The 20,694-nt window shown below is 42.9% G+C and overlaps 2 protein-coding genes across 4 annotated transcripts; one reads left to right on the top strand and one right to left on the bottom strand.

The window, feature by feature from the left end:
* Window positions 1-892: 892 nt before the first annotated feature.
* Window positions 893-10,307, bottom strand: LOC121869529 (glutamate receptor ionotropic, delta-1-like). 2 transcript variants are annotated; one of them, XM_042370887.1, is made up of 4 exons: window positions 8,121-10,307; window positions 4,878-5,065; window positions 4,133-4,324; window positions 893-1,278 (listed from the first exon to the last, which is right to left on the bottom strand). In XM_042370887.1, the coding sequence occupies exons 1-4, from the start codon at window positions 9,288-9,290 to the stop codon at window positions 945-947; spliced, it is 1,884 nt and encodes a 627-aa protein (XP_042226821.1). In that variant the 5' UTR covers window positions 9,291-10,307; the 3' UTR covers window positions 893-944. The 2 variants fall into 2 exon arrangements, with proteins under 2 accessions (XP_042226821.1, XP_042226822.1); XM_042370888.1 differs by lacking the exon at window positions 4,133-4,324.
* Window positions 10,308-11,743: 1,436 nt separating this feature from the next.
* On the top strand, window positions 11,744-20,273 carry LOC121869527 (L-galactose dehydrogenase-like). 2 transcript variants are annotated; one of them, XM_042370885.1, is made up of 9 exons: window positions 11,744-11,871; window positions 14,077-14,158; window positions 15,225-15,397; window positions 17,386-17,547; window positions 17,889-17,980; window positions 18,445-18,586; window positions 18,886-19,017; window positions 19,275-19,447; window positions 19,899-20,272. In XM_042370885.1, the coding sequence occupies exons 2-9, from the start codon at window positions 14,077-14,079 to the stop codon at window positions 19,999-20,001; spliced, it is 1,059 nt and encodes a 352-aa protein (XP_042226819.1). In that variant the 5' UTR covers window positions 11,744-11,871; the 3' UTR covers window positions 20,002-20,272. The 2 variants fall into 2 exon arrangements, with proteins under 2 accessions (XP_042226819.1, XP_042226820.1); XM_042370886.1 differs by lacking the exon at window positions 17,386-17,547 and having other exon boundaries at window positions 19,899-20,273.
* The last annotated feature ends 421 nt before the right edge of the window (window positions 20,274-20,694 follow it).

Raw genomic sequence — 20,694 nt, 5'->3', positions numbered from 1 at the left:
AAATACGACACGGTCGTAACAATATATATATATATATATATATATATATATATATATATATATATATATATATATATATATATATATATATATATATATAAATGTACCTCTAGGTTGTTTCATTGTAGTTACTTATGCTCCAAGATTAACATTCACGTTATTCTGATGGGTGTGCCTCATAAGTCAGGAAAATGCTGTAACTAGGAAAAATAAACGTGTTCACAGACTGCTTGACTCATCTGTTAAATTCCAAGAAACATTAATTTAATATTTAAGCAAATATTATGAAAGATTTGTTTCACAAATTGGAAGACTGATTATAAACTGAAAATATCGTAAGGTGGATGTGATGATAAACTTCTTCATTCTCTGTTCTAATAAAACATTAACATTACTTTTGGGTTATGTAGGGTATTTGGTGGGTTGGACCACAGACAAATATCTAACTGGTAATGCGGCCCATGACTGAAGAAAGGTTGCCCATGACTGGACTAGGTAAATAAAACTAATACTGTACGACTGTTGTAAAGAACAGTATTTACATAAGGTTAGCAATACACCAGTATTTTCTAGTCTTTATTCTCTAACTGTAACTCAACACTACAATGACTTTGACTGGCAGCAATATATATATACATATATACACATATATATATATATATATATATATATATATATATATATATATATATATATATATATATATATATATATATATATATATATATTTCATGAAAACGTGGATAAGATAAATCTTGATAAAATCACGGGAAAAGGAAACAACGGGCACCTTAGCTTTCGTCTTTATCTGAAGATGTCTTGAATAATTTATATATATATATATATATATATATATATATTTATTTATATATTTATTTATTTATTTATACACTGTAGTCACCTTAGGCAACACTTCATACAAATCGTTCATGAACCTTGGCTTATTATTGGGTGACAAGTTCTCCCAGGAAGAGGGGGAAGGCAGCCAGGAGGCCGATGGACAGGAGGAGGAAGGGCCCCTGCAGGTTAGGGAGTGTCAGGGGCTTCTCGCTGGCAGCGCCCTTGGATGACTGTCTTCCGGGTGTCGCGACATCGCCCATGATATCAAAGTACCACTTGTTGACGAGTCCAGCCTCCACCAAGCGGCGGATGCCCTGGTCCAGCCTGGGTCGCCAAGGTGTGTGTTTAGGCAGGAAGAAGGCGAGCGCCCCTGAGTACACCTGTTCCCGCAACATGTATGTCGTCTCACTTGTCCTCACATCCTCCTCTAGCAGGTTCCTGTAGGCAACACAATGAGTGGGAGACTGCAAGACACATAGAACAGACATATGTATTTGGGAAATACTGTCAGTATGACACAAACCAGACATATGTGTGGGAGACACTGTTAGTAGGACATATAAACCAAACATATAGTGTGGGAGATACTGTTAGTAGGACACAGGACATCAGACATAATCATCAATAGGTAAGACATGAGGTACTGTATATAGTGTTTGATGGCAGCAGAACTCAACAAAAGGGACATACGAGGCTATAATATTTTCCATAAAATTTCAGACATGGATGATGTGGGCACCCTGGGGTACTACAGTACCTCAGGTAAGAGTAAGTGTCAGTAGGGTGTAGGGGGGGGGGGGGCAGGAGGTAAACCCGACATCATTTCCACCTGGTACAGCTTCTGGCGTGTTTGTGAAATGTGGTAACTCTGTGTTTGTTTAAATCACAATAAAACTAATAAAACGGCCTGAAGGAACCTCACAATAGTACCCAGATTTAGGATGCAAAATAAGCAGTGTTCCATTATCTCTGATTGCAGCTTTTCTTTTATGTTTATAGTTTTAATACATATTACTAAATAGAATGTCATTGACTCCTGTCTGCTGATTGGCGAATTGATGTGATGTCATGAGATGGAGGGAAGGGGGTAGGGAAAAGGTGAAACAGCAATCCTCAATCTGTTTAAATTAACATTAAGATAAAACAATATTCCTTCCTGTCTGCTGTATTGGAGGACAAAATTCAGACTCTTCATGTTAACTCGGGAATAACCCTCGGACATGACGAAACGGGCCATTGCATTAGGAGAAATATTTTTTTTTTATATGCGTTTGTTGCATACTAAACTAACACAAAATATTACACCATACCAATGGCTTAAATATGCATTTACTATAGTGGTAAGAGATAATGCATTTGCATCTAGTCAGTGATGTAAGGTATGAGGCTAAATTGGGTGAAATAACAGCCATGAGGCCAGTTATAACCTCGCACCAGGTCAAGCATAAAGGCTTGCATCTCCAACGATTTAGTGATTCTCATGACACGATATTTTCGTTTACGAAGTACAGTATGTTAAAAGAATATCATAATAATCACTACTAACCATTCTTGTCTGTTGGGGATCAAATATGACTTATACACATTTTATTGTAAGCTTGTGATGGTATGATGCAAGAGAGAAAATTATAATTTTACAACCTTTTTTCTAGTACAGTATCTCTCGAGTATTTTATGATGTAAATAATTTAGCAAAAATATTGATCGATAATTTCAGATACAAGTATAGCAAGGTATGTACCATCCAATGTGTTTGGGTTGTTCCTAACGTGTATGTATTTTATATCTGTTTTATTCCTGCTTGTGGTGTAATTGTGCCAGTATGGCTATTACTACTTATAATTTTTAGGCATATAATAGAACAGGTAGTCCCAGACTCACGATAGGAATACATTCCTGGACCCTGTTCTTAAGTCTATTTGTTCGTAAGTCAGAACAGTGTCAATTCCATAGTTTAGGTTAGGTTAAAGCACAGCCCTGCCCATACAAAACAGTAATATCCCATTCATATAAAAAAATGTAAGTACAGTGATATTACCATTAGCCAGAACAGAGCAGTTCCGGGAATGAGAGGTTTCCCGGGTAAGGAGACGACTCTCTCAAAGCTGAGAGACCGACGTGACCGACCGCCTAAGTGGCTAACGAGCCGATCAGTGGTGAAGAGGATGAAAGAACAAATGATAAATGTATACTTTTACAACCTAATACAGTAAAATGAACCCAATATTTAACCATTGAAAACCAAGAAGATAATATTCTCACTCGGAAAGGAAAGATAAAGCCTTTTTTTTGCTGAGCACTATGCATGATTCTGTAACTTACAGTGAGCAATTTATATCTCAAAGTGTCACACCATATGGCCAATAGCCTTGTTTGAAAATATACTGGACATTTTGTGAGAATATTATGTATTATACTATTATGTTCATATTGTATTGTGTAATTACATTCTGAAATGTATAGAGGATCATTTATGATATTTGTTTGTAAATTGTTGAACTGGCTCCCATGGCTGTTCGGAACTGTGGTCCGCATTGACAGCCGCGGTGTGGTGGCGCCAGTTGCCGGCCAGCCAGGTCAATTGTACCCTGACTGGCATAGAGAGAGGATCACTTGTAACCTTGTCAATAAATCCAGCTAGAACTCCCCGTTTGCTTGACCTTGATTAGTGGCAGCAGTGGGTTGAGGATGGCAGACTTTAACTATTTCATTCCACAGTGCATATGTTCTTTGCAAACCTCAAGTGTAGGCTATTTCTACATGAATTTGAATGCAAATGATTAAGTCTGCGTTGACACCACAGCCTGTCTTACCACGTGCTCCAAATGCTGGAGCTCCCAGAGTCAGGGAAGATGATCATTCTCCTCCAGAACAAAAAAGACATGTAAAAAGATGACGTTGCAATTTTTGCAAGTGACATGGGGTGGATGGGAAAGTAACAGGAGAAAACGGCCCCAGTTGAATATGGCCCGACCCTAGCCAAAACAACCTTATCCTCTGAACAAAACTGCCCTCCACTAAGGCCAAAACGGCCCTCACTAAAACAGCCCAATATTAACTAGTGGTTAAGTTTGTATTGTAAAATGCATATTGCAGTATATTTTGTAATGTTTCATTTTTATTTTAAATACATATTATAACTTACAGGAAAAGATATAAACAAACACAGAGTTACCACATTTCACAAAACTCTCCAGGCACTATGCCAGGTGGCTGTTATGCCGTGTACCTCAGGTAGGAGTAAGTGTCCATACTGATAGGGCCACTGTGGAGGAGGTAATACAGGAGGTACCTCAGGTAAGAATAAGTGTCAGTAATGGCATGGCCACCGTCGAGACACAGCTGCAGCAGCTCGCCATAGCTGACATCATCATCTTTGTGGTTAAAGACTAGATCCATCCGGTCCCCCAGAGCCTTGAGGTAGCGGTCCTGGGATGTGGCCAATGCCTCGGGTACGAACTCTCCGTAGTCCACCATGCTCATTCTAGCATACTCGTAGTATGGGGAGGTTGAGGTGGAGTGTGTAGGAGGAGGTGTAGTTGGGGTGTGAAGGAGGAAGTAGAGGTAGGGTGTGTTGGAGGTGGTGTAGTTGGGGTGTGTAGGAGGAAATGGAGGTGGAGTGTGTAAGAGGAAGTGGAGGTAGAGTGTGAAGGTGGAGTGTGGAGGAGGAAATGGAGGTGGAGTGTGGAGTGTGTAGGAGGAAATTGAGGTGGAGGGTGTAGGAGGAAGTGGAGGTGGAGTGTGTAGGAGGAAGTGGAGGTGGAGTGTGTAAGAGGAGGTGGAGTGTGTAGGAGGAAGTGGAGGTGGAGTGTGTAAGAGGAGGTGGAGTGTGTAAGAGGAGGTGGAGTGTGTAAGAGGAGGTGGAGTGCGTAAGAGGAAGTGGAGATTAAGTGTGTAGGAAGAAATGAAAGAAACCAGGACGAGTGTTAGAGGAATTTCTTGGTGTAGGAGATGTGTATCGTTATGGCTAGCTATTACCAATATTAGACATTATACCATTATATAAGTGGAAGTGTGGCATGGTGGCCGTGAGTTACCTGAACTGGCTGAGTGCGAGACCCTCAATAGTGGAGATGGTGGACGGGAACACAGGCACGGTCAACACAGCTATCAGGTTACACGTGTAAGTCACCACCAGGATGAGACAGCCTACCCACCAAGGTGCCAGCAGGAGTCGCACCGCCCCCACCTCTGGCACCCTGGGGGAGCTTTGTCGCACCAGACTCTATGGGGGACAACTGGGGTTAACACCTGTGGGAGCACTGTCGCAGTAGGGCCTGTTGTGATCACCTAAGGGAAGTGTATTTAATATTATTAATAATAACAAAAATAATAATAATAATAATAGTAATAATAATAATAATAATAATTATAATAATAATAATAGTACTACTACTACTACTACGTGGCCTCCAGCCTCCCCCAATAGCCACACCTTCGCTGCCATTTTATTACCTTAATATTAAATATCCTAATACATAAGTAGCTATCCTGTCTGTGTTGAATTAATTGAGCCGCAGATCTATGCAGCATTCAGTGACTGTAGCCTCATTGTCAATATCTGCAGCAGTTGTCGACATTGGGGCAGAAGCTCTCATTCCCCTGAGGCACAGCAACGCCGACCAAAGGAGAGAGAAAGACAGTCAACAACTCATCCAGGCTGTAACGTAGCTTCTGGGCTGCTGCTTCTGTTCGGAGATCACCTAGGCGAGTCTGGCATAGAAACATCTTGCACTTGGTCCCATCCCACCAGAGGTTGTGAACACTAGAGGAGTGAAGCTGCCTTGATCAACGTTCTGAATTCTCTCCCCATATGCCCTATCTTGTCGTTCTCGTTCCTCCTGTGTGCAGCATCGAGAGCTAGGTTACGGTGACATGCGGCCATGGGATAAAAAATCCTGATGTCGAAGAAAGCTCGCTGTCCCTGCATCCAGAATCCTCGAGCACTGACGTCAACACGGGCTTCGTTAGATGTGTTTGAAGTCCTATGTTGGAAGATCTCACCATCCAAAGGAAGGAGGGTCGGTTCTACCATGACATCCCGGCAGATTTCCTTCAACATATTTGCTGTGAGGTCCCTTACTTCGTCATGCCTCATGCATATGAAGCCCCCTTTCTTGCACACCATGGCGTGATCGACGTCATAGGAAGAGCCACACACGCATTGGAAGGGCAAACCTTCTACTGGCCAACCGTACCTTTGAGCAATGGCATCTGTAAATTCTTGTTTATTGAGGCTGAAACCATTTGCCCTTATTGGTAACGTAGTTAACCAGTTCGAGGCGCCCACCTCCTGCGCTATAGCTACTTTTTTTTTCAAACTTTCTGGTACCTGCAGCAACAGTTGCTGCAGCTTATCATTTTGGCAGTGCTGTCGTTCTGTCGTAATGGACCGTCGAATCTTGTTTACTTCACTGGTATCCACCTCCCCTGTTGCATTCTGGGCTATCATGTGGTCCGTGAGGGTTGCCGTAAGCTTAAGTGAATTTTGATGTTCAGTGGCAGCAATCTTCTCTGGATTGGTTAGTCCCATACCTCCCAGTCTTGATGGAAGTGCAAGAAGTGATCTTTCTGCTGGGGATAAGTGGGGGTGTTTCACTAATTTGGGAATGAAACTGACACTGATAGCTTCTTCCAGAGGGTGGAGGAGGGGTCCGATATCAGGGATAGTACGCATCAGGTAGTTCCAACGATGCTTGACTCCATGGGTGAATGCAGCAACAGCCGCATGTGGCTCTGTGTTAGCAATCTCAGACAGAGCTTGGATTTCACTAACCCACTCATTCACCTTTCCCGCTACGTACTCGGTCTTGAAGTCCGTCGTGCCAATTACTGCACCTAGATATCTTTGGTCATCCTTTGTTATTTTGACCTCACTTCCGCCAAACACCTCCATTGCCCATTCCTAATGTTCTGGCTTCACGATGAGGAAGGACTTGCTGGCGTTTGGGTGGTACCCTATTTGTGGACCTCGCGATGTTACCAGGTCCCACCACTTTTTGATGTCCTCCACTTTTCCTGCTCCTGTAAGGTCATCAGCATATGCCATTTGTTTGACCCCAGTTGTTTAAAATTTTATTTCTTGTTGGAGCACTGATAGGCCTATTGCATACATAGCCATTGCAACAGGGTACCCCTGTGTTGAGACCAAGAGTTATAATGATGAGTAGAGGCTGTAACTCACACAATAAGAATGAGACCAAGAGTTATAATGATGAGTGGAGGTTGTAACTCAGACAGTCAACATTAATGATAGTCTTAGGGTGGTGGTTCACAAGTGGGTCATCACACGCCAATTATCTTGTCATGATAAGTTGAGGATAGGACGAGAGAAAGAGAGAGAAGGAGAGAGATAAACTGAGAGAAGGAGAGGGAAGGGGGGCAGAAGGGGGAGACAGAAAACGATAAGGAAGGGGAAAGAGAAGGGAGGAGGTAGAGAGATAGGGAAAGAAATGGGGAGTAACAAAGAAAGAGACTGAAAGACTTGGAAGGAGAAAAGGGTAGAGAAAGACAGCTGAAAAGATAAAGAAGTAAGAGAAAGGAAGAGAAAAATAGAACTATATATAGAATTAAAGAAAGGAGTGAAAAATAAAGTTGTTATGAGAGAACAGAAAGATCTTCACATGTTTATATTGTTAAGTCCTCCAAGATGGCTAGTAATTAATCCTTAATGGCGAGTCTTTCAGCATGACAAGTAGTGGTAATTGGCTCTATGTAGATCGTTGACAATAATTGTGAGAGGGAAGGTTTGTTGAATCACTTTTTCTTTTCTTTCTTGTTTGTTTAAGAAATTTTACAGGTTAATGTGCATCGGCCGAGTGAATACAGAGCTCGTCCCAGTTCTAAAGGTCGCTGGCTTGTGCCTAGGCACCCCAAATTTACCCATCTGTGAGTAGGCAACTAAGTTTACATTTAGAGAAGTGAAATAGAAATGATGTAGTTCTAGCCACAATGTCTCCCTGTATACCAAATGCTTAGTACTCATTGCTCTCCGTACTCCCCCTAACAGGCCGTCAAGGCTATAAGACATACTGTTACTAATCTAATTGAATACATTTATATGCATTATATACAGCAAGTAGAGATCAAACATAATCTGATAAGAAAAATTGCAATTCAGTTCGTGATTCATGCCAGTGCAGAAATAATTATCTTGTGGTGGATACGGTAATGACTACAGTATATTCTAGGCCGGGTGTTACAATGGCCTTACTCTCTCACACTAACTACAATCTCCTTTTCTCATAGGTCAAGGGCACAGATGAGTCACCCTAACTTACCCTAAAGACTGTAATGGCTGCATCTTGTATGGACGCCCTGTTATGTGAGGCAGCACGGGTTAAGAAGTACAGTGTGGGCGTGGTCAGCAGCAGGGCGCTACCAACACATGCCCACAGTACGGGAGTGAAGGGATAGAGAAGGCTCATCCAGGCAGGCAGTGGCGGGGGGATCCTTAGGGCGAAGCCAAAACCCTCGTAAAAGTAGGTGGTGGTGTGGTCGAAGTCCTGCAGACGGTCGTACACCACGGTGAAGTAGTTGACAGTGATGTTCTTGGTGGAGCGGTACACTTCCCCCAGCAGTCCGTTCCAAGTTCCGTTCTCCAGTTCTCCCCATTTGCCGTCCTCGGCCTGTTGTGTGGTGGTGAAGGTAAAGTTGAGCCACGAGCCTAAACTCCTTAAGATCCTGATGCTGGTGCCGTCCACATTGTCTCCGTCCTCATAAATCAGTGGGTAGTCGTCCAAGTCTGAGGCAACATGGAGGACCTCTCCGTCGAATGTGTGGAAGCGATCAGGAAAGAGACGATTCTCCTTGGAGAAGACGGCCACATCCCACACTCCCAGAAGGTCCTTGGTGAGTCGATGACCCTGGCAGTCCCTGGAAAGTGGACGTGATGTATACACGAGGGGCGTGAAGGACCATTTACTGTAAGAGGCCTCCATGAGGGTGAGGGAGGGGGAGAGTTGCAGCTGAGGCCACTTCATCAGGTGGGCGGCGTCCCACGAGGAGTTGACGTTTATGACAAGTATCATGGCTGGGGTCCACTTGTCTCCAGCCTCTGCCAGCCAGCTGGGCCAGCTGGCCGTCACTAAGAGAACTGCACACCGGCCAGTGAGGACAGATGGTGGAGGCAGGTGATCTTGCCAGTCAGGTCCTGGACGCAGGAGAAGTAGTGGTCGTGGGCGATGTCCGCCATGGAGGGAGTCTAGGAGGTGGTCGAAGAGCAGAAGGGACTCAGCTGAGGCATCAACCAGAAGGACGACCCACTTCTCTTGCAACGGTCCCTCAACTGCCTCCACAATGGCTTGTTGCAGTTGCTGCGAAGCTTCACCCACTTTACTCCAAGTCATATGTGACCTCGACGTCAGCAGTAAGGCGGCAAGGGTGTGAGTGACTGTCAGCATGGCGAGTGACGCTATCGTCAGTAGCAATGGCAGTGTTGTAGGTGCCATTTTTACTGCCTGTCACTTTGAGCTACCTCACCTCATATTACAAGTGCCACGACATTGCTCATGCGTGGTGGACTCCTGCGGCAGCTAGCATTCTTTCATATATATTTCACAGTGAAACGAGTCGATACATTCCCGGCTGCAGCACGCAAGGGGTTTAACTTTCAGAAATCGTTGAGGTTGAAACATTTTGACAGCTGTCATCATCCATCAATGCAGTATATACTATCTGTATAAATATATACTGTACTAGGTGTATCAACCTGAGTGAAATGACGTTGACAACTGTCACACAAGTTGATTTTACAAACTTGTTACCGCAAAAAGTCGACTATAATCACAGACAAAAAAAGCACACAGACCTGCAACACCACCACCACACACACCATCACAAATCAGTTTCTCTCGACAGCGTTAAATTCATTTTGCTGCCTTTTAATTGCTCGGTAAATATTTAAAGAACACACCGAGCTCTGGCGGTGAGTTTCATGAATACTAATGGAACTAACCTGAGTCCCTGATGAGTGATGAATCTTGATGTTGAAAGTTATGAATTACTTAAGCATATACAGTACTCCTGCGATTGATGCCTTAAAGAGAAATATATAAAATATTATATTTTCAGCAGGAGTGAGAGACCCCTAGCTAATGTTATCCTGTCTGAGGTAAAAGAGTTACTACATTATTTATGGAAGGCAATGAATATAAAGACGAGACAATTTTTTTAAACATAGATGAAGCAAAGAAAGACCAGACAAATGGTATTGCCAGATCTATTCAAACAGGCATCTTGTGAGAAATTAAAAAAACATTGCCCAATTTTTTTTTTAACTGTAGGAGCTTACATGATGTGGGGAGAAGCACAGCTAGTCCAGTGACTAAGCACAAGAGTTTGTACAGTTATAAATTTGACGACTGCAAATATTTCTGGATAGTAGGTAGGCAGTAGGCAGCTATAAAACAGGGAGATACTACCGCCTGGGAAGATATTGGAAGCATAATGTATTGTCTAATCGTAGACCCTGCTGCCATATGGCATCACAAAAAATTGTGACCAACTCCCAGGTTGGTGATCTGACTTTCTGCCTCATTTACACACAATTGCAGGGTCTCAATTGTTTCTCATACTTTGACAACACAACATACATATATCGTTTCTCACTTTAGATTATTGTGTTTTTTCTATTATTTATGGTTATTATTATTTTTTATTTATTTATGCATTTATTATTAGTAGTAGTAGCATTAGTAGCCTGACCCCGTTCTGTGAGTCGACCCTCGTCTGGGAGTCAGGATTCATACACGCACACACACACACGACAGTACAAAACAATAGACATTGTTTTAGCAGTTGGCAACCTTCCTCCCCTTCCCCTCCCTTCAGTTCCCTCCCTAACCTTCCTACCTTGTGCCTTTCACTCCCTCCTTTAACCCCTACCTTCCCACCCCTTATTCCCTTCCAAACTTACCTCTCTCCAAGTCACCACATTTATCTACGACACACATATGATCCCCCCGTCTCTCTCTCTACACCTATGACAACGCCCCCTTATCTCCCAGTCTCCTCCCATTCTTACTTTCTCTCCCTTATCTTCCCTCAGTCCCTCTCCCCCATCTCCCCAGGCCAGTCCCTGATATACACTGTCTCTTATCTCCATAGTGAGAGAGATATAATATGAGATAATGACCATCGCCGCCTCTTTACCTCCTGATGAGTGACTGGGTTGATGAGTGAGTGGCCTAATGAGTGTTCATAGGTCACAGCCGTAACTTAAAAGTAAATGTGTTTGCAATGCTTAAATGCTATGACAGGAATAAATTGTGTGCGCTGATAGATGTTAGGGTAAAGTAAGCTGTGGATAAATTTGTTTAAGTTAAGCTTGGTCAGGTTAGGTTAGGTTAAGCTAGCGTATGTTTGGTAAGGTTAGGTTATATTAAGTAATGTTCAGTTAACTTAGGTTAGGTTCTATTAAGGTTGGTCAGTTTAGGTTATGTCAAGCTAGGTTAAGTTAAATTAGATTATGTTAAGTAGATTAAGTCTGGTTAAGTTAGGTTAGGTTAGGTTTAGTTAAATTAGGTTAGGTTAGATAAGGTTAGGTTAGGTTTAGTTAAATCAGGTTAGGTTAGGTAAGGTTAGGTTAGGTTAAGTATAATTAGGTTAGGATAAGCAAGATTAGGTTAGGGTGGAAGGCCGGGGAAGATAATGAGAGGAAAAGAGTCAGACAGTACACAACAATTGAAGCTGATAAGACACACTCCAGAGCTGATGTCATGGCCACTTTAATAACCAAAACATTATGACTAACCACACACAAAATATTATAAATTCCCTGAAACCCATAACTAAAACAGTAAAAAATATATAATCAATAAATAAACAACAAAATAAATGTAGACTCGCCCGCTTAGTATGCACACAAAACATAAATAGTTGACTAAAATGTAAGTGAGATGGACACTCCCCTTGCGGAATGCCATGAGTCACTGGCCTGCTTGATGTTACTTAAAATTTTCGTATTAGTTACCAGCTGAAGGTCGTAACGTTGAGTACAACTCTCCTTGTGCTCTCGTAAACCACACCAAAGTGAGTACAGTATAATATAGAAGCTTTTCTTTATATTGTTATTAATAGTATACGTTGTGTGTTATATGTTTTAACTAGTATACAGTACATTGTTCTTCCTAGTATTATTGTTCTTCCTAGTATACCTTGTTAGTACTACTATACATTGTTATTACTAGTATTCATTATTACTAGTATATTTGATGGGTGGGAGGGAAACACAGTGATGAACTGACTTCAATACTCTAACGTTTTGGGCTACATATGGAGAGAGTGATACAGTGCAACATATGGAGACAATGATATACTGTAGTCTTGCAGTGACATATTGATACATTGTAACTGTTATACTGATACGCTGTGTTAATACATCATCTTTAATTGATGTATAGTGAGTGGAGAGAACTGTATCAGGAAGAGGATGGGATGAGAACAGATAAAAACAAGTGACAGAGAACATTGTTGACCTTGGCTATTGCCGCTTTACATGCAAAAGGTTGTGTCTGTGTGTGTGTGTGTGTGATGGCGTTCAATAACCTGTTGACACTTCCGGCACATTAATATTTACGTGATTTTTTTTTTACGGGAATTAGCCCACCCGGCCACAGGTCACTGACCCCACACCGGGGCCTAGGGGGCGAAAAAAAACAATTTATATATATAATAATAATAATAATAATAATAATAATAATAATAATAATAATAATAATAACAATAATAATAATAACACTAATAATAATAATAAATAATAATAAAGAACTCTAAAGAAAAAAAAGAAAAAAAATCAATAGTGAGAAACGATTTATGTACAAAATGTTGTGTTGTCAAAGAGAAACAATTGAAACCCTGCAATTGTGTGTTATTGTTGTAGCGTGTATATTTGTTCGATTGTTTCTTGTATGCTTTCTGTGAAGGTGTTTTTTTTTTTTTTAGAGAGAGAGAAAGGAGGGGTGAAAGAAGATTAGAGGTGGGGGAAGGAAGTTATAGTTCGGAAATTGAAGAAATTTAGGAGGTAAGAGAGGGCGTGCTGACCGCCTAGCTAAGCTAATAGTGTTAGGGTTGTGTCATGGGTTAGTTATTGTCTGTCGGTAGAGGCACTAGACATCCTACCCTGTCCCACATATGGGTGTTTTGAGGGCCTTATTTCATATTCCGCCGACCCTACTGGCGGATGCTGGTCTAGGGAGGTTGTCTATTGCCTGACCGTGTAGATCAGGGGTGGTAATGGACCTTTTGAGATTTGGTAACTTTTTGGGAACCATGTATGGTTGTTGTCATTATCTGGTGGGAGTCTTTGAAGGAGTTCTTGCTCTGACCGTTCTATCTTTCGCCAGATTCTGCTGGCCAGGGTGTGCAACTGCTGGTTGATGGGTTTTATTCTCAGGTCTCTATGTATCTCGGCTGTGGTTCTAGTGAAGGGGCATCTTTCACCTGTGACGAATCTTAGGGCTTCATTTTGGACCACCTGTAATTTTAATATTTGAGTGGTGCTCATAGTATGAAGAGGTACTGCTGAATAAGTTAATATCGGTGTGATAAATGATGTCACCAGGCGGAGTTTTATTTTCTCGGGAAGCGCTTTAAAGCGGTATAGCTTTCTCAGCTTTCTTCTTGCCTTTTCCTCCTGGTGTGGACATGATGGGAGTAACCTGTCGTGGATATATGAAGGCACAGGAGGGTGTCTCTGCTTTTGTATCTGGGCATTATTGGTTACTAATGGATGGGTTTTCCTTCTGCATAAGGGTATCACTGTGAATTTCGGGAGACTGTTTTGTATTTTCCATTGTTTTTCGTAATTATTTACCCTTTCTAATTCCCGCCTCGTGTTGTCGGCCTGTAACGCTCGCGATTTTCCTTGATGTGTTGTTATTTGAGTGATGTCATCTGCATACATAATATCTTCGTTACCTATTCTAGTGGGAGGCGGGGTGTCACTTGTGTAGATAATATATAGGGTGGGGGAGAGGACGCTCCCCTGAGGGACTCCGCTCATGTGTGGGTAGGTCTCTCCTGTGTGTTGTCCTACCCTCAGTCTGTGAGTTATGAGTGTGTATGCCGGGGAGGAGGAGGGTGGGTGTGGGGGAGGAGTGTGGGTGTGGGGGAGGAGTGTGGGTGTGGGAGGAGGTTGGGTGTGGGAGGAGGTTGGGTGTGGGAGGAGCATGGGTGTGGGAGGAATGTGAGTATGGGGGTATTAATCAGTTTCATTGTACGCTTTTCTGCCAACAGATGGACCAGTTGACTTATGTAGCCAACTTCCATGATGATGATGCTGTGAAGAAGATGTCCTACCAGCCACTTGGTAACACTGGTAAGCCTGACTTATCACTTGGTAACACTGGTAAGCCTCACTTATCAATTGGTAACACTGGGGAGTAGTAAGCCTCATTTGTCACTTGGTAACACTGGTGTCGGAAATTTGATCTGCTTCCCTTAACAACAATATTGTGAAAAGAAGGTGAATCAAGCCAGTAAGGTGGTAAGTCTTATAAGGTCGTTCACACACCTAGATGGTCCGTCCCTCATAACGCTCCTCAAAGGCCAAGTGCCTCCCCAATTAGAGTACTGTCTCTCCGTTTGGTCCCCGAAATAGGCAAGTCTGTCAATTAGTGGAAAATGTCCGCAGGAATGACAGGACCAGACTGGTGCCTTCCCTCCCGCGCCTCAGGTACCCAGAGAAATAAGAACGTCTGCAGCTTTCCAACTTATACTAAAGGTGGACAAGGAGAAACAAGTCCAGAAAACTGTGAGGGCGAACTTTTCGGCGTGGAAATTGTGAGCTCTTGGAATAGCCTGCCAGAGTGTTGTGATGGCACCGAGTGTGAGCTGTTTCAAAATCATACTTGACCAACAGAGCAGGTTCAGATACATTCAGTAGCCAATGTATGCCCAGTAGTTGCCAACAGTACGTAACAGAGACGTGACCGACCGCCGAAGTGGCTAACGAGCCGATCAGAGTGAAGAGGATAAAAGTAAAAGTAAAACAAACGAGTCGTTTTGAGGAAGGATAACCCCAAAATGTCGTTTAAGGCTTATATCCATTGAGTTTCTTTATTATTTATTTTCCTATGTACATAAATTGATCATGTTATTAATTATATCTGTATGCATATACTTTTTAATCTTGAAGACAAGATTAATGTTTATGCTTACGTCAGAGTTTTTATTATTATCATTGTGATACATTATATACCTTATTGAAGAGAGAAAACGAGATGTTACAGATCCCCAACTTCGATAGTTGTTGGGGTCTAAAAAGTTAATCTTCAGGTGAAAAATAAACTAAAGAATATATCTAATCTTAATGTGACCTATTCCCTCTAAACTCAATCTTAATCCACACTTCCACTTCCTCATCCCTTGTGTATACTGACCAGGACTAAGCGTGTCGAGGATATCTCTGGGTGGAGGACCTCTGGGGGACATGTACGGCAGTAACAAAGAGGAAGAGTATATAGCCACTGTTCATCTGGCTCTCAAGTCTGGCATTAACTACATCGACACGGCTCCCTGGTATGGCAATGGTCGGAGTGAAGAAGTGATTGGTAAGGTGAGTCCTGTGGGGTGGGAGGGAGCAGGGCCGGATTAACCATGAGGCACTTGAGGCACTGGCCTCAGGCCCCCCGACTCTAAGGGGCCCCCAAATCCAAACATTCTCGAAGTTGAAGCATATAAAACATGAACTTCATTCAACGATGTCCTAGCAACATCTCAACTTTCTGTCTCATGAACATTGAGTGTGTTATTTTGCAGAAGCTTAATATTGATGAAATCATTGATAAATTTTGGTATATTTTGCTCTTGCTATATATATATACCTTGAGGGTAGGGAGCCCCAAGTTGATCTGTGCCTTAGGCCCCTATTAAGCTTAATCCGTCACTGGGAGGGAGGGAGAGTTATAGAGAGGGATGAAGAGGGAGAGTGGGAGAGTGACTGAGAGAAGGTAGGGACTGTGATAGAGAGACAGGGGAAGGAGAGACTGTGAGAGTGATAGAGAGAGTGATAGTGACAGGATAGAGTGAGTGGTAGAGAGAACAGAGAGAGAGGGAAAGAGAATAGAGAGAATTAGTTTAACAAATTTATTGACAAAGCTTGGAGTACAGTTTGCCTATTCTGAGTAATTCAGTCAGGTCTTGACACTGAGAGTGGAAAAGAGAAAAGGTAGAGGGTGAAATAACAGAGTGAGAGAGAAAGGATTATATATATATATATATATATATATATATATATATATATATATATATATATATATATATATATATATATATATATATATATATATATATATATATATATATATATATATATATATATATACACACACACACACACACAGTTGGGTCTTCATTTACGTGGTCAATTGAACCCGTGGAGGCCCGCGTAAAACGATAAACGCGTAAATGAAATAACAGAACATATGGGATTAATTGAAAGAGAGACTGGACCGACCCCTAAACTCCACTTTTTCTGACACAATACCTACGTTGTAGTAAAAATAACATCTTAATTTTATGATGGTATGCGCACATAATGAAATAATTAAGAGAAATATCAATAATAATAAGTTTAACACTTACGTTAGTAGAAAAGCTGGGTCGGCACACGTGGATGGAGGCTGGTTCCGAGGCAGAGGGCAGATTAGTTGCCCTCCGGTGAATCACTTTCACTACTCGCAGAGGTTTGCAGGGCCTCCCAGACAAACCCCTCAAAGTCCATATCTTCACTGTCAATATCACTATCACAACTTGGGCTGGCTGTGGTTGTGGTGGGTTGTGGGCGAGGAAGTCCTCAATACTATGTTGACGACTAGCATTGATGTTGTCGAGATAGATCTGGATATACGACTCCATAAATTTCGTCAGATGGTTACTAGACGCTTCATACCGATGCTTGTCTGGGTTGTTGGCAAGGATGAGCTTTAATTTCTCCCCCAACTCGATGATTTCCTTCACATCATCATGGCTTAGTCCAGGTAATTCAATGTTTTTCTCTGGTGGTGGGGGTCCCGTGGCAGCCATTGTGAGTTGTGAGGGGAATAGCAGGCACAAGAGAGAACTGTATATGCGGAGTGAGAACAAAGTGACAGGCCCTGCTAGGTCAGCGAATTCTTCCCTCCCGTGGCAGGGGACGTCATATTACATTAAACCAATCACAGCTAGCGGGGGAAGGAGGTAAGGATGCGTGGCCCAATCACAGGCCGATACGTCATATGACGTCACCGATAACGCAACAGAGACATCCACTGCGCAACCTACCCGCGCGGCTTGCCCAAGCGGGAGCGTCGAATCTAAAAATAGTGTCGCGCCAGACACTCTCCGTGTATATGAATAGATGCACAGCTAAAATGAAAGTCCGGTTCTGGCGAGGTACCGCGTAAAGCGAAACCGTGTAAAGAGAGAGAGAGAGAGAGAGAGAGATACTACCCATGAATACACCAAGGTAATTCCACACTTTAATTACCCTCTACACCAACACTCACATTTTCAGACTCCAACCTCAACACGCTTACAGTACTTCTCTCCGTGCTCTCCGTGTAGGCCCTGAAGGACGTCCCCCGCAGCGCCTACTACATCGGTACCAAGGTGGGCAGGTACGAGCAAGACTTGGAGAAACAGTTCGATTTCTCAGGCAAAAGAGTCGAGCAGAGCGTCGACGCAAGCCTCAAGCTGCTGGGACTCAACTATGTTGATGTAATACAGGTGTGTCATGAGGCGGGTGTTATGTGTAGATGTGTCATGAGGCAGGTGTTGTTGTGCAGGTGTGTCATGAGGCGGGTGTTGTTATGTGCAGGTGTGTCATGAGGCGGGTGTTGTTATGTGCAGGTGTGTCATGAGGCGGGTGTTGTTATGTGCAGGTGTGTCATGGCGGGTGTTGTTATGTGCAGGTGTGTCATGAGGCAGGTGTTGTTATGTGCAGGTGTGTCATGAGGCGGGTGTTGTTATGTGCAGGTGTGTCATGAGGCGGGTGTTGTTGTGTGTTTCATGTATCTCTTAATTTCAGTATCTCAATGGCAACCTAACTTAACTTAACCTTTTCTCAGGTTCATGACTTAGAGTTTGCTGAGAGCCTCGACATTATCCTGGAGGAGACGCTACCGGCCTTGCAGAAGGTTGTGGAACAGGGAAAGGCCAGGTAGGTGAGGGAGAGAGAGGGGTGAAAAGAAGATAGGGAAACTGAGCAATAGTGAAAGATAGATGGAGAGCGAGAGAAATAGAAAGAAATGGCTGGTAATATAAGAAAACACAGAAGCACACAAATAACAGTTAGAACACCCATATCAGCTAGAAGGTCATGTATCGGACTGGCCCACACATGTATCATAAGGTCTCTGGTCACTCACCTTCAGAGATCATACTCGTAAATATTAATGCAAAGCTTCGTCATAATGTAATTAATCTAGAAAGTTTTTGTGTTTACAGATAAGATATAATTATACATCAACATCCGAAGAGAAATATACTCGTTTACACAACCAGGAAACAGAGCCTTTACCCATCATACATCATAAACATCATAATTCCACATCATAAACAAAATTTCCTTGTTCTGAACTTCTGAACCAAGGCTACAGTCATCTCCCTCTTCCTCCCCCACAGACACATCGGCATCACAGGATATCCTCTGCATCTCCTGCAGGAAGTGATAGAGAGATCCTCCATCAACATCGAACTTGTCTTGTCCTACGCTCGCAACACCCTGCTTGATGATACACTGAAGGAGTTTATTCCCTTCTTCCAGGTGTGTTGTGGTCCTGAGAGACTTAGGTGTATGTGTGTGTGTGTTTATATGTAATTTTGGGTCACCTGAAATTTTCCCTCCAGCTTATTTCACCTTTAGATGAGCCACTTTAATGCTACCTAAGGAGGTTAGGTTAGGTTATGTCATTATAAGCTAGGATAGGGTAAGCAAGCTAGGGTAGAGTTAGGGTGATTAATCTTCAGGTGAAACAAGCTAGGAGCGACTCTTCAGGGTGTATACATAAGTAGGTGATTGTAAGATATTTCCCATTTTTATCGTATATATTATCTCCTTGACAGTCGCGCAACATCGGAGTGATAAACGCAGCAGCTGTGTCGATGGGTCTGTTGTGTCACGGGAATCTGGTCGGCTGGCACCCCGCCACCCAGAACATCAAAGACGCCTGTCAACAAGCTGCCCAGTTCTGTAAGGTACTAACTTAACCTAACCTAATCTAAGCTAACCGAAACCTATCTAACCTAATAATTAACCAATCCTCACAATGTAACGTAACCGAGCCTAATTTAGCCTGATCTGACCTAACCTAATCTAACTTATGCTTAGCTAAACTAACCTGAACGAACCTAATGTATTCTAACCAAGCTTAATCCAAAATAACCGAACCTGACCTAACCTAACTTAATCTGACCTTACGTGACCCAACATAACCTCTCACCCACCCCGCCAGGACACTGGGGTGGATCTAGGGAGGCTAGCCGTCCAACACTCCCTCAAGCTGGATGGTGTCTCTACTCACCTTATGGGCAACAACAACACAAATATCCTTCGTAAGAACCTGGATAGTGTGCTTACCCCTCCGACACCCCTCGAGGAGAAGGTCGCCCTCGAGTTGAAGCTCAAGTAAGTGTGGGGCGGCAGTCATGTCAGTCACGTCAAGAGTAAGGTTAACAGTCGTGTCACCACTTATGTGGGTGTGTTGTGGGTGTGTTTGAAGGTGTATTGTGTTTGTGGGTGTGTTTGTGGATGTGGTTGTGGGGTGTGTTTGTGGATGTGGGGGTGAAATTATAAGTGTGTGGGGTATGTTGTGGGTGTGGGATGTGTTTGGCGGTGTGAATATGAATATAAATTATTAGTAGACAGCGGCTAGTTTATTGTACACCCAATCCTGTGAACTGTAGCGCCCAACCTTCGTCTATCTCAGTGTGTTGACGGAAAAAAAAACACATTCATATCAAGTATCCGCTAATCAGTGCAGGTGTGTGTCCGTCAGAGTAAGTAACTTGCTGAGTGGCATTATTCTTCACATACCTTTAGACTTCTATATCACCTCAAGTCATTGTTCGTGTTATAGGTTCTTTGACCCGCTTCCCCGCAAGCATTGGGAGGGGGTCGGACCAGCGCAATACTGGAAAAGTCTTCGACAACTACGTGGGGAGCTGCCTCAAGACGATTGAGTCACCACCCCGTCTACTATATACATCTTCTGAGTCACCACCCCGTCTACTATATACATCTTCTGAGTCACCACCCCGTCTACTATATACATCTTCTGGGTCACCACCCCGTCTACTATATACATCTTCTGGGTCACCACCCCATCCACTATATACATCTTCTGAGTCACCACCCCGTCTACTATATACATCTTCTGGGTCACCACCCCGTCTACTATATACATCTTCTGGTCACCACCCCGTCTACTATATACATCTTCTGAGTCACCACCCCATCTACTATATACATCTTCTGAGTCACCACCCGTCTACTATATACATCTTCTGGGTCACCACCCCGTCTACTATATACATCTTCTGAGTCACCACCCCGTCTACTATATACATCTTCTGAGTCACCACCCGTCTACTATATACATCTTCTGGGTCACCACCCGTCTACTATATAGTCACACCCGTCCACTATATACATCTTCTGAGTCACCCGTCCACTATATACATCTTCTGAGTCACCACCCCGTCTTCTATATACATCTTCTGAGTCACCACCCCATCCACTATATACATCTTCTGAGTCACCACCCCATCCACTATATACATCTTCTGAGTCACCACCCCGTCCACTATATACATCTTCTGAGTCACCACCCCGTCTTCTATATACATCTTCTGAGTCACCACCCCGTCCACTAT

Source organism: Homarus americanus, unplaced genomic scaffold (assembly GCF_018991925.1).
Source record: "Homarus americanus isolate GMGI-L3 unplaced genomic scaffold, GMGI_Hamer_2.0 scaffold23578, whole genome shotgun sequence".
Taxonomy (NCBI): Eukaryota; Metazoa; Arthropoda; class Malacostraca; order Decapoda; family Nephropidae; genus Homarus; species Homarus americanus.
This window is presented reverse-complemented; position numbering and strand designations above follow the sequence as displayed.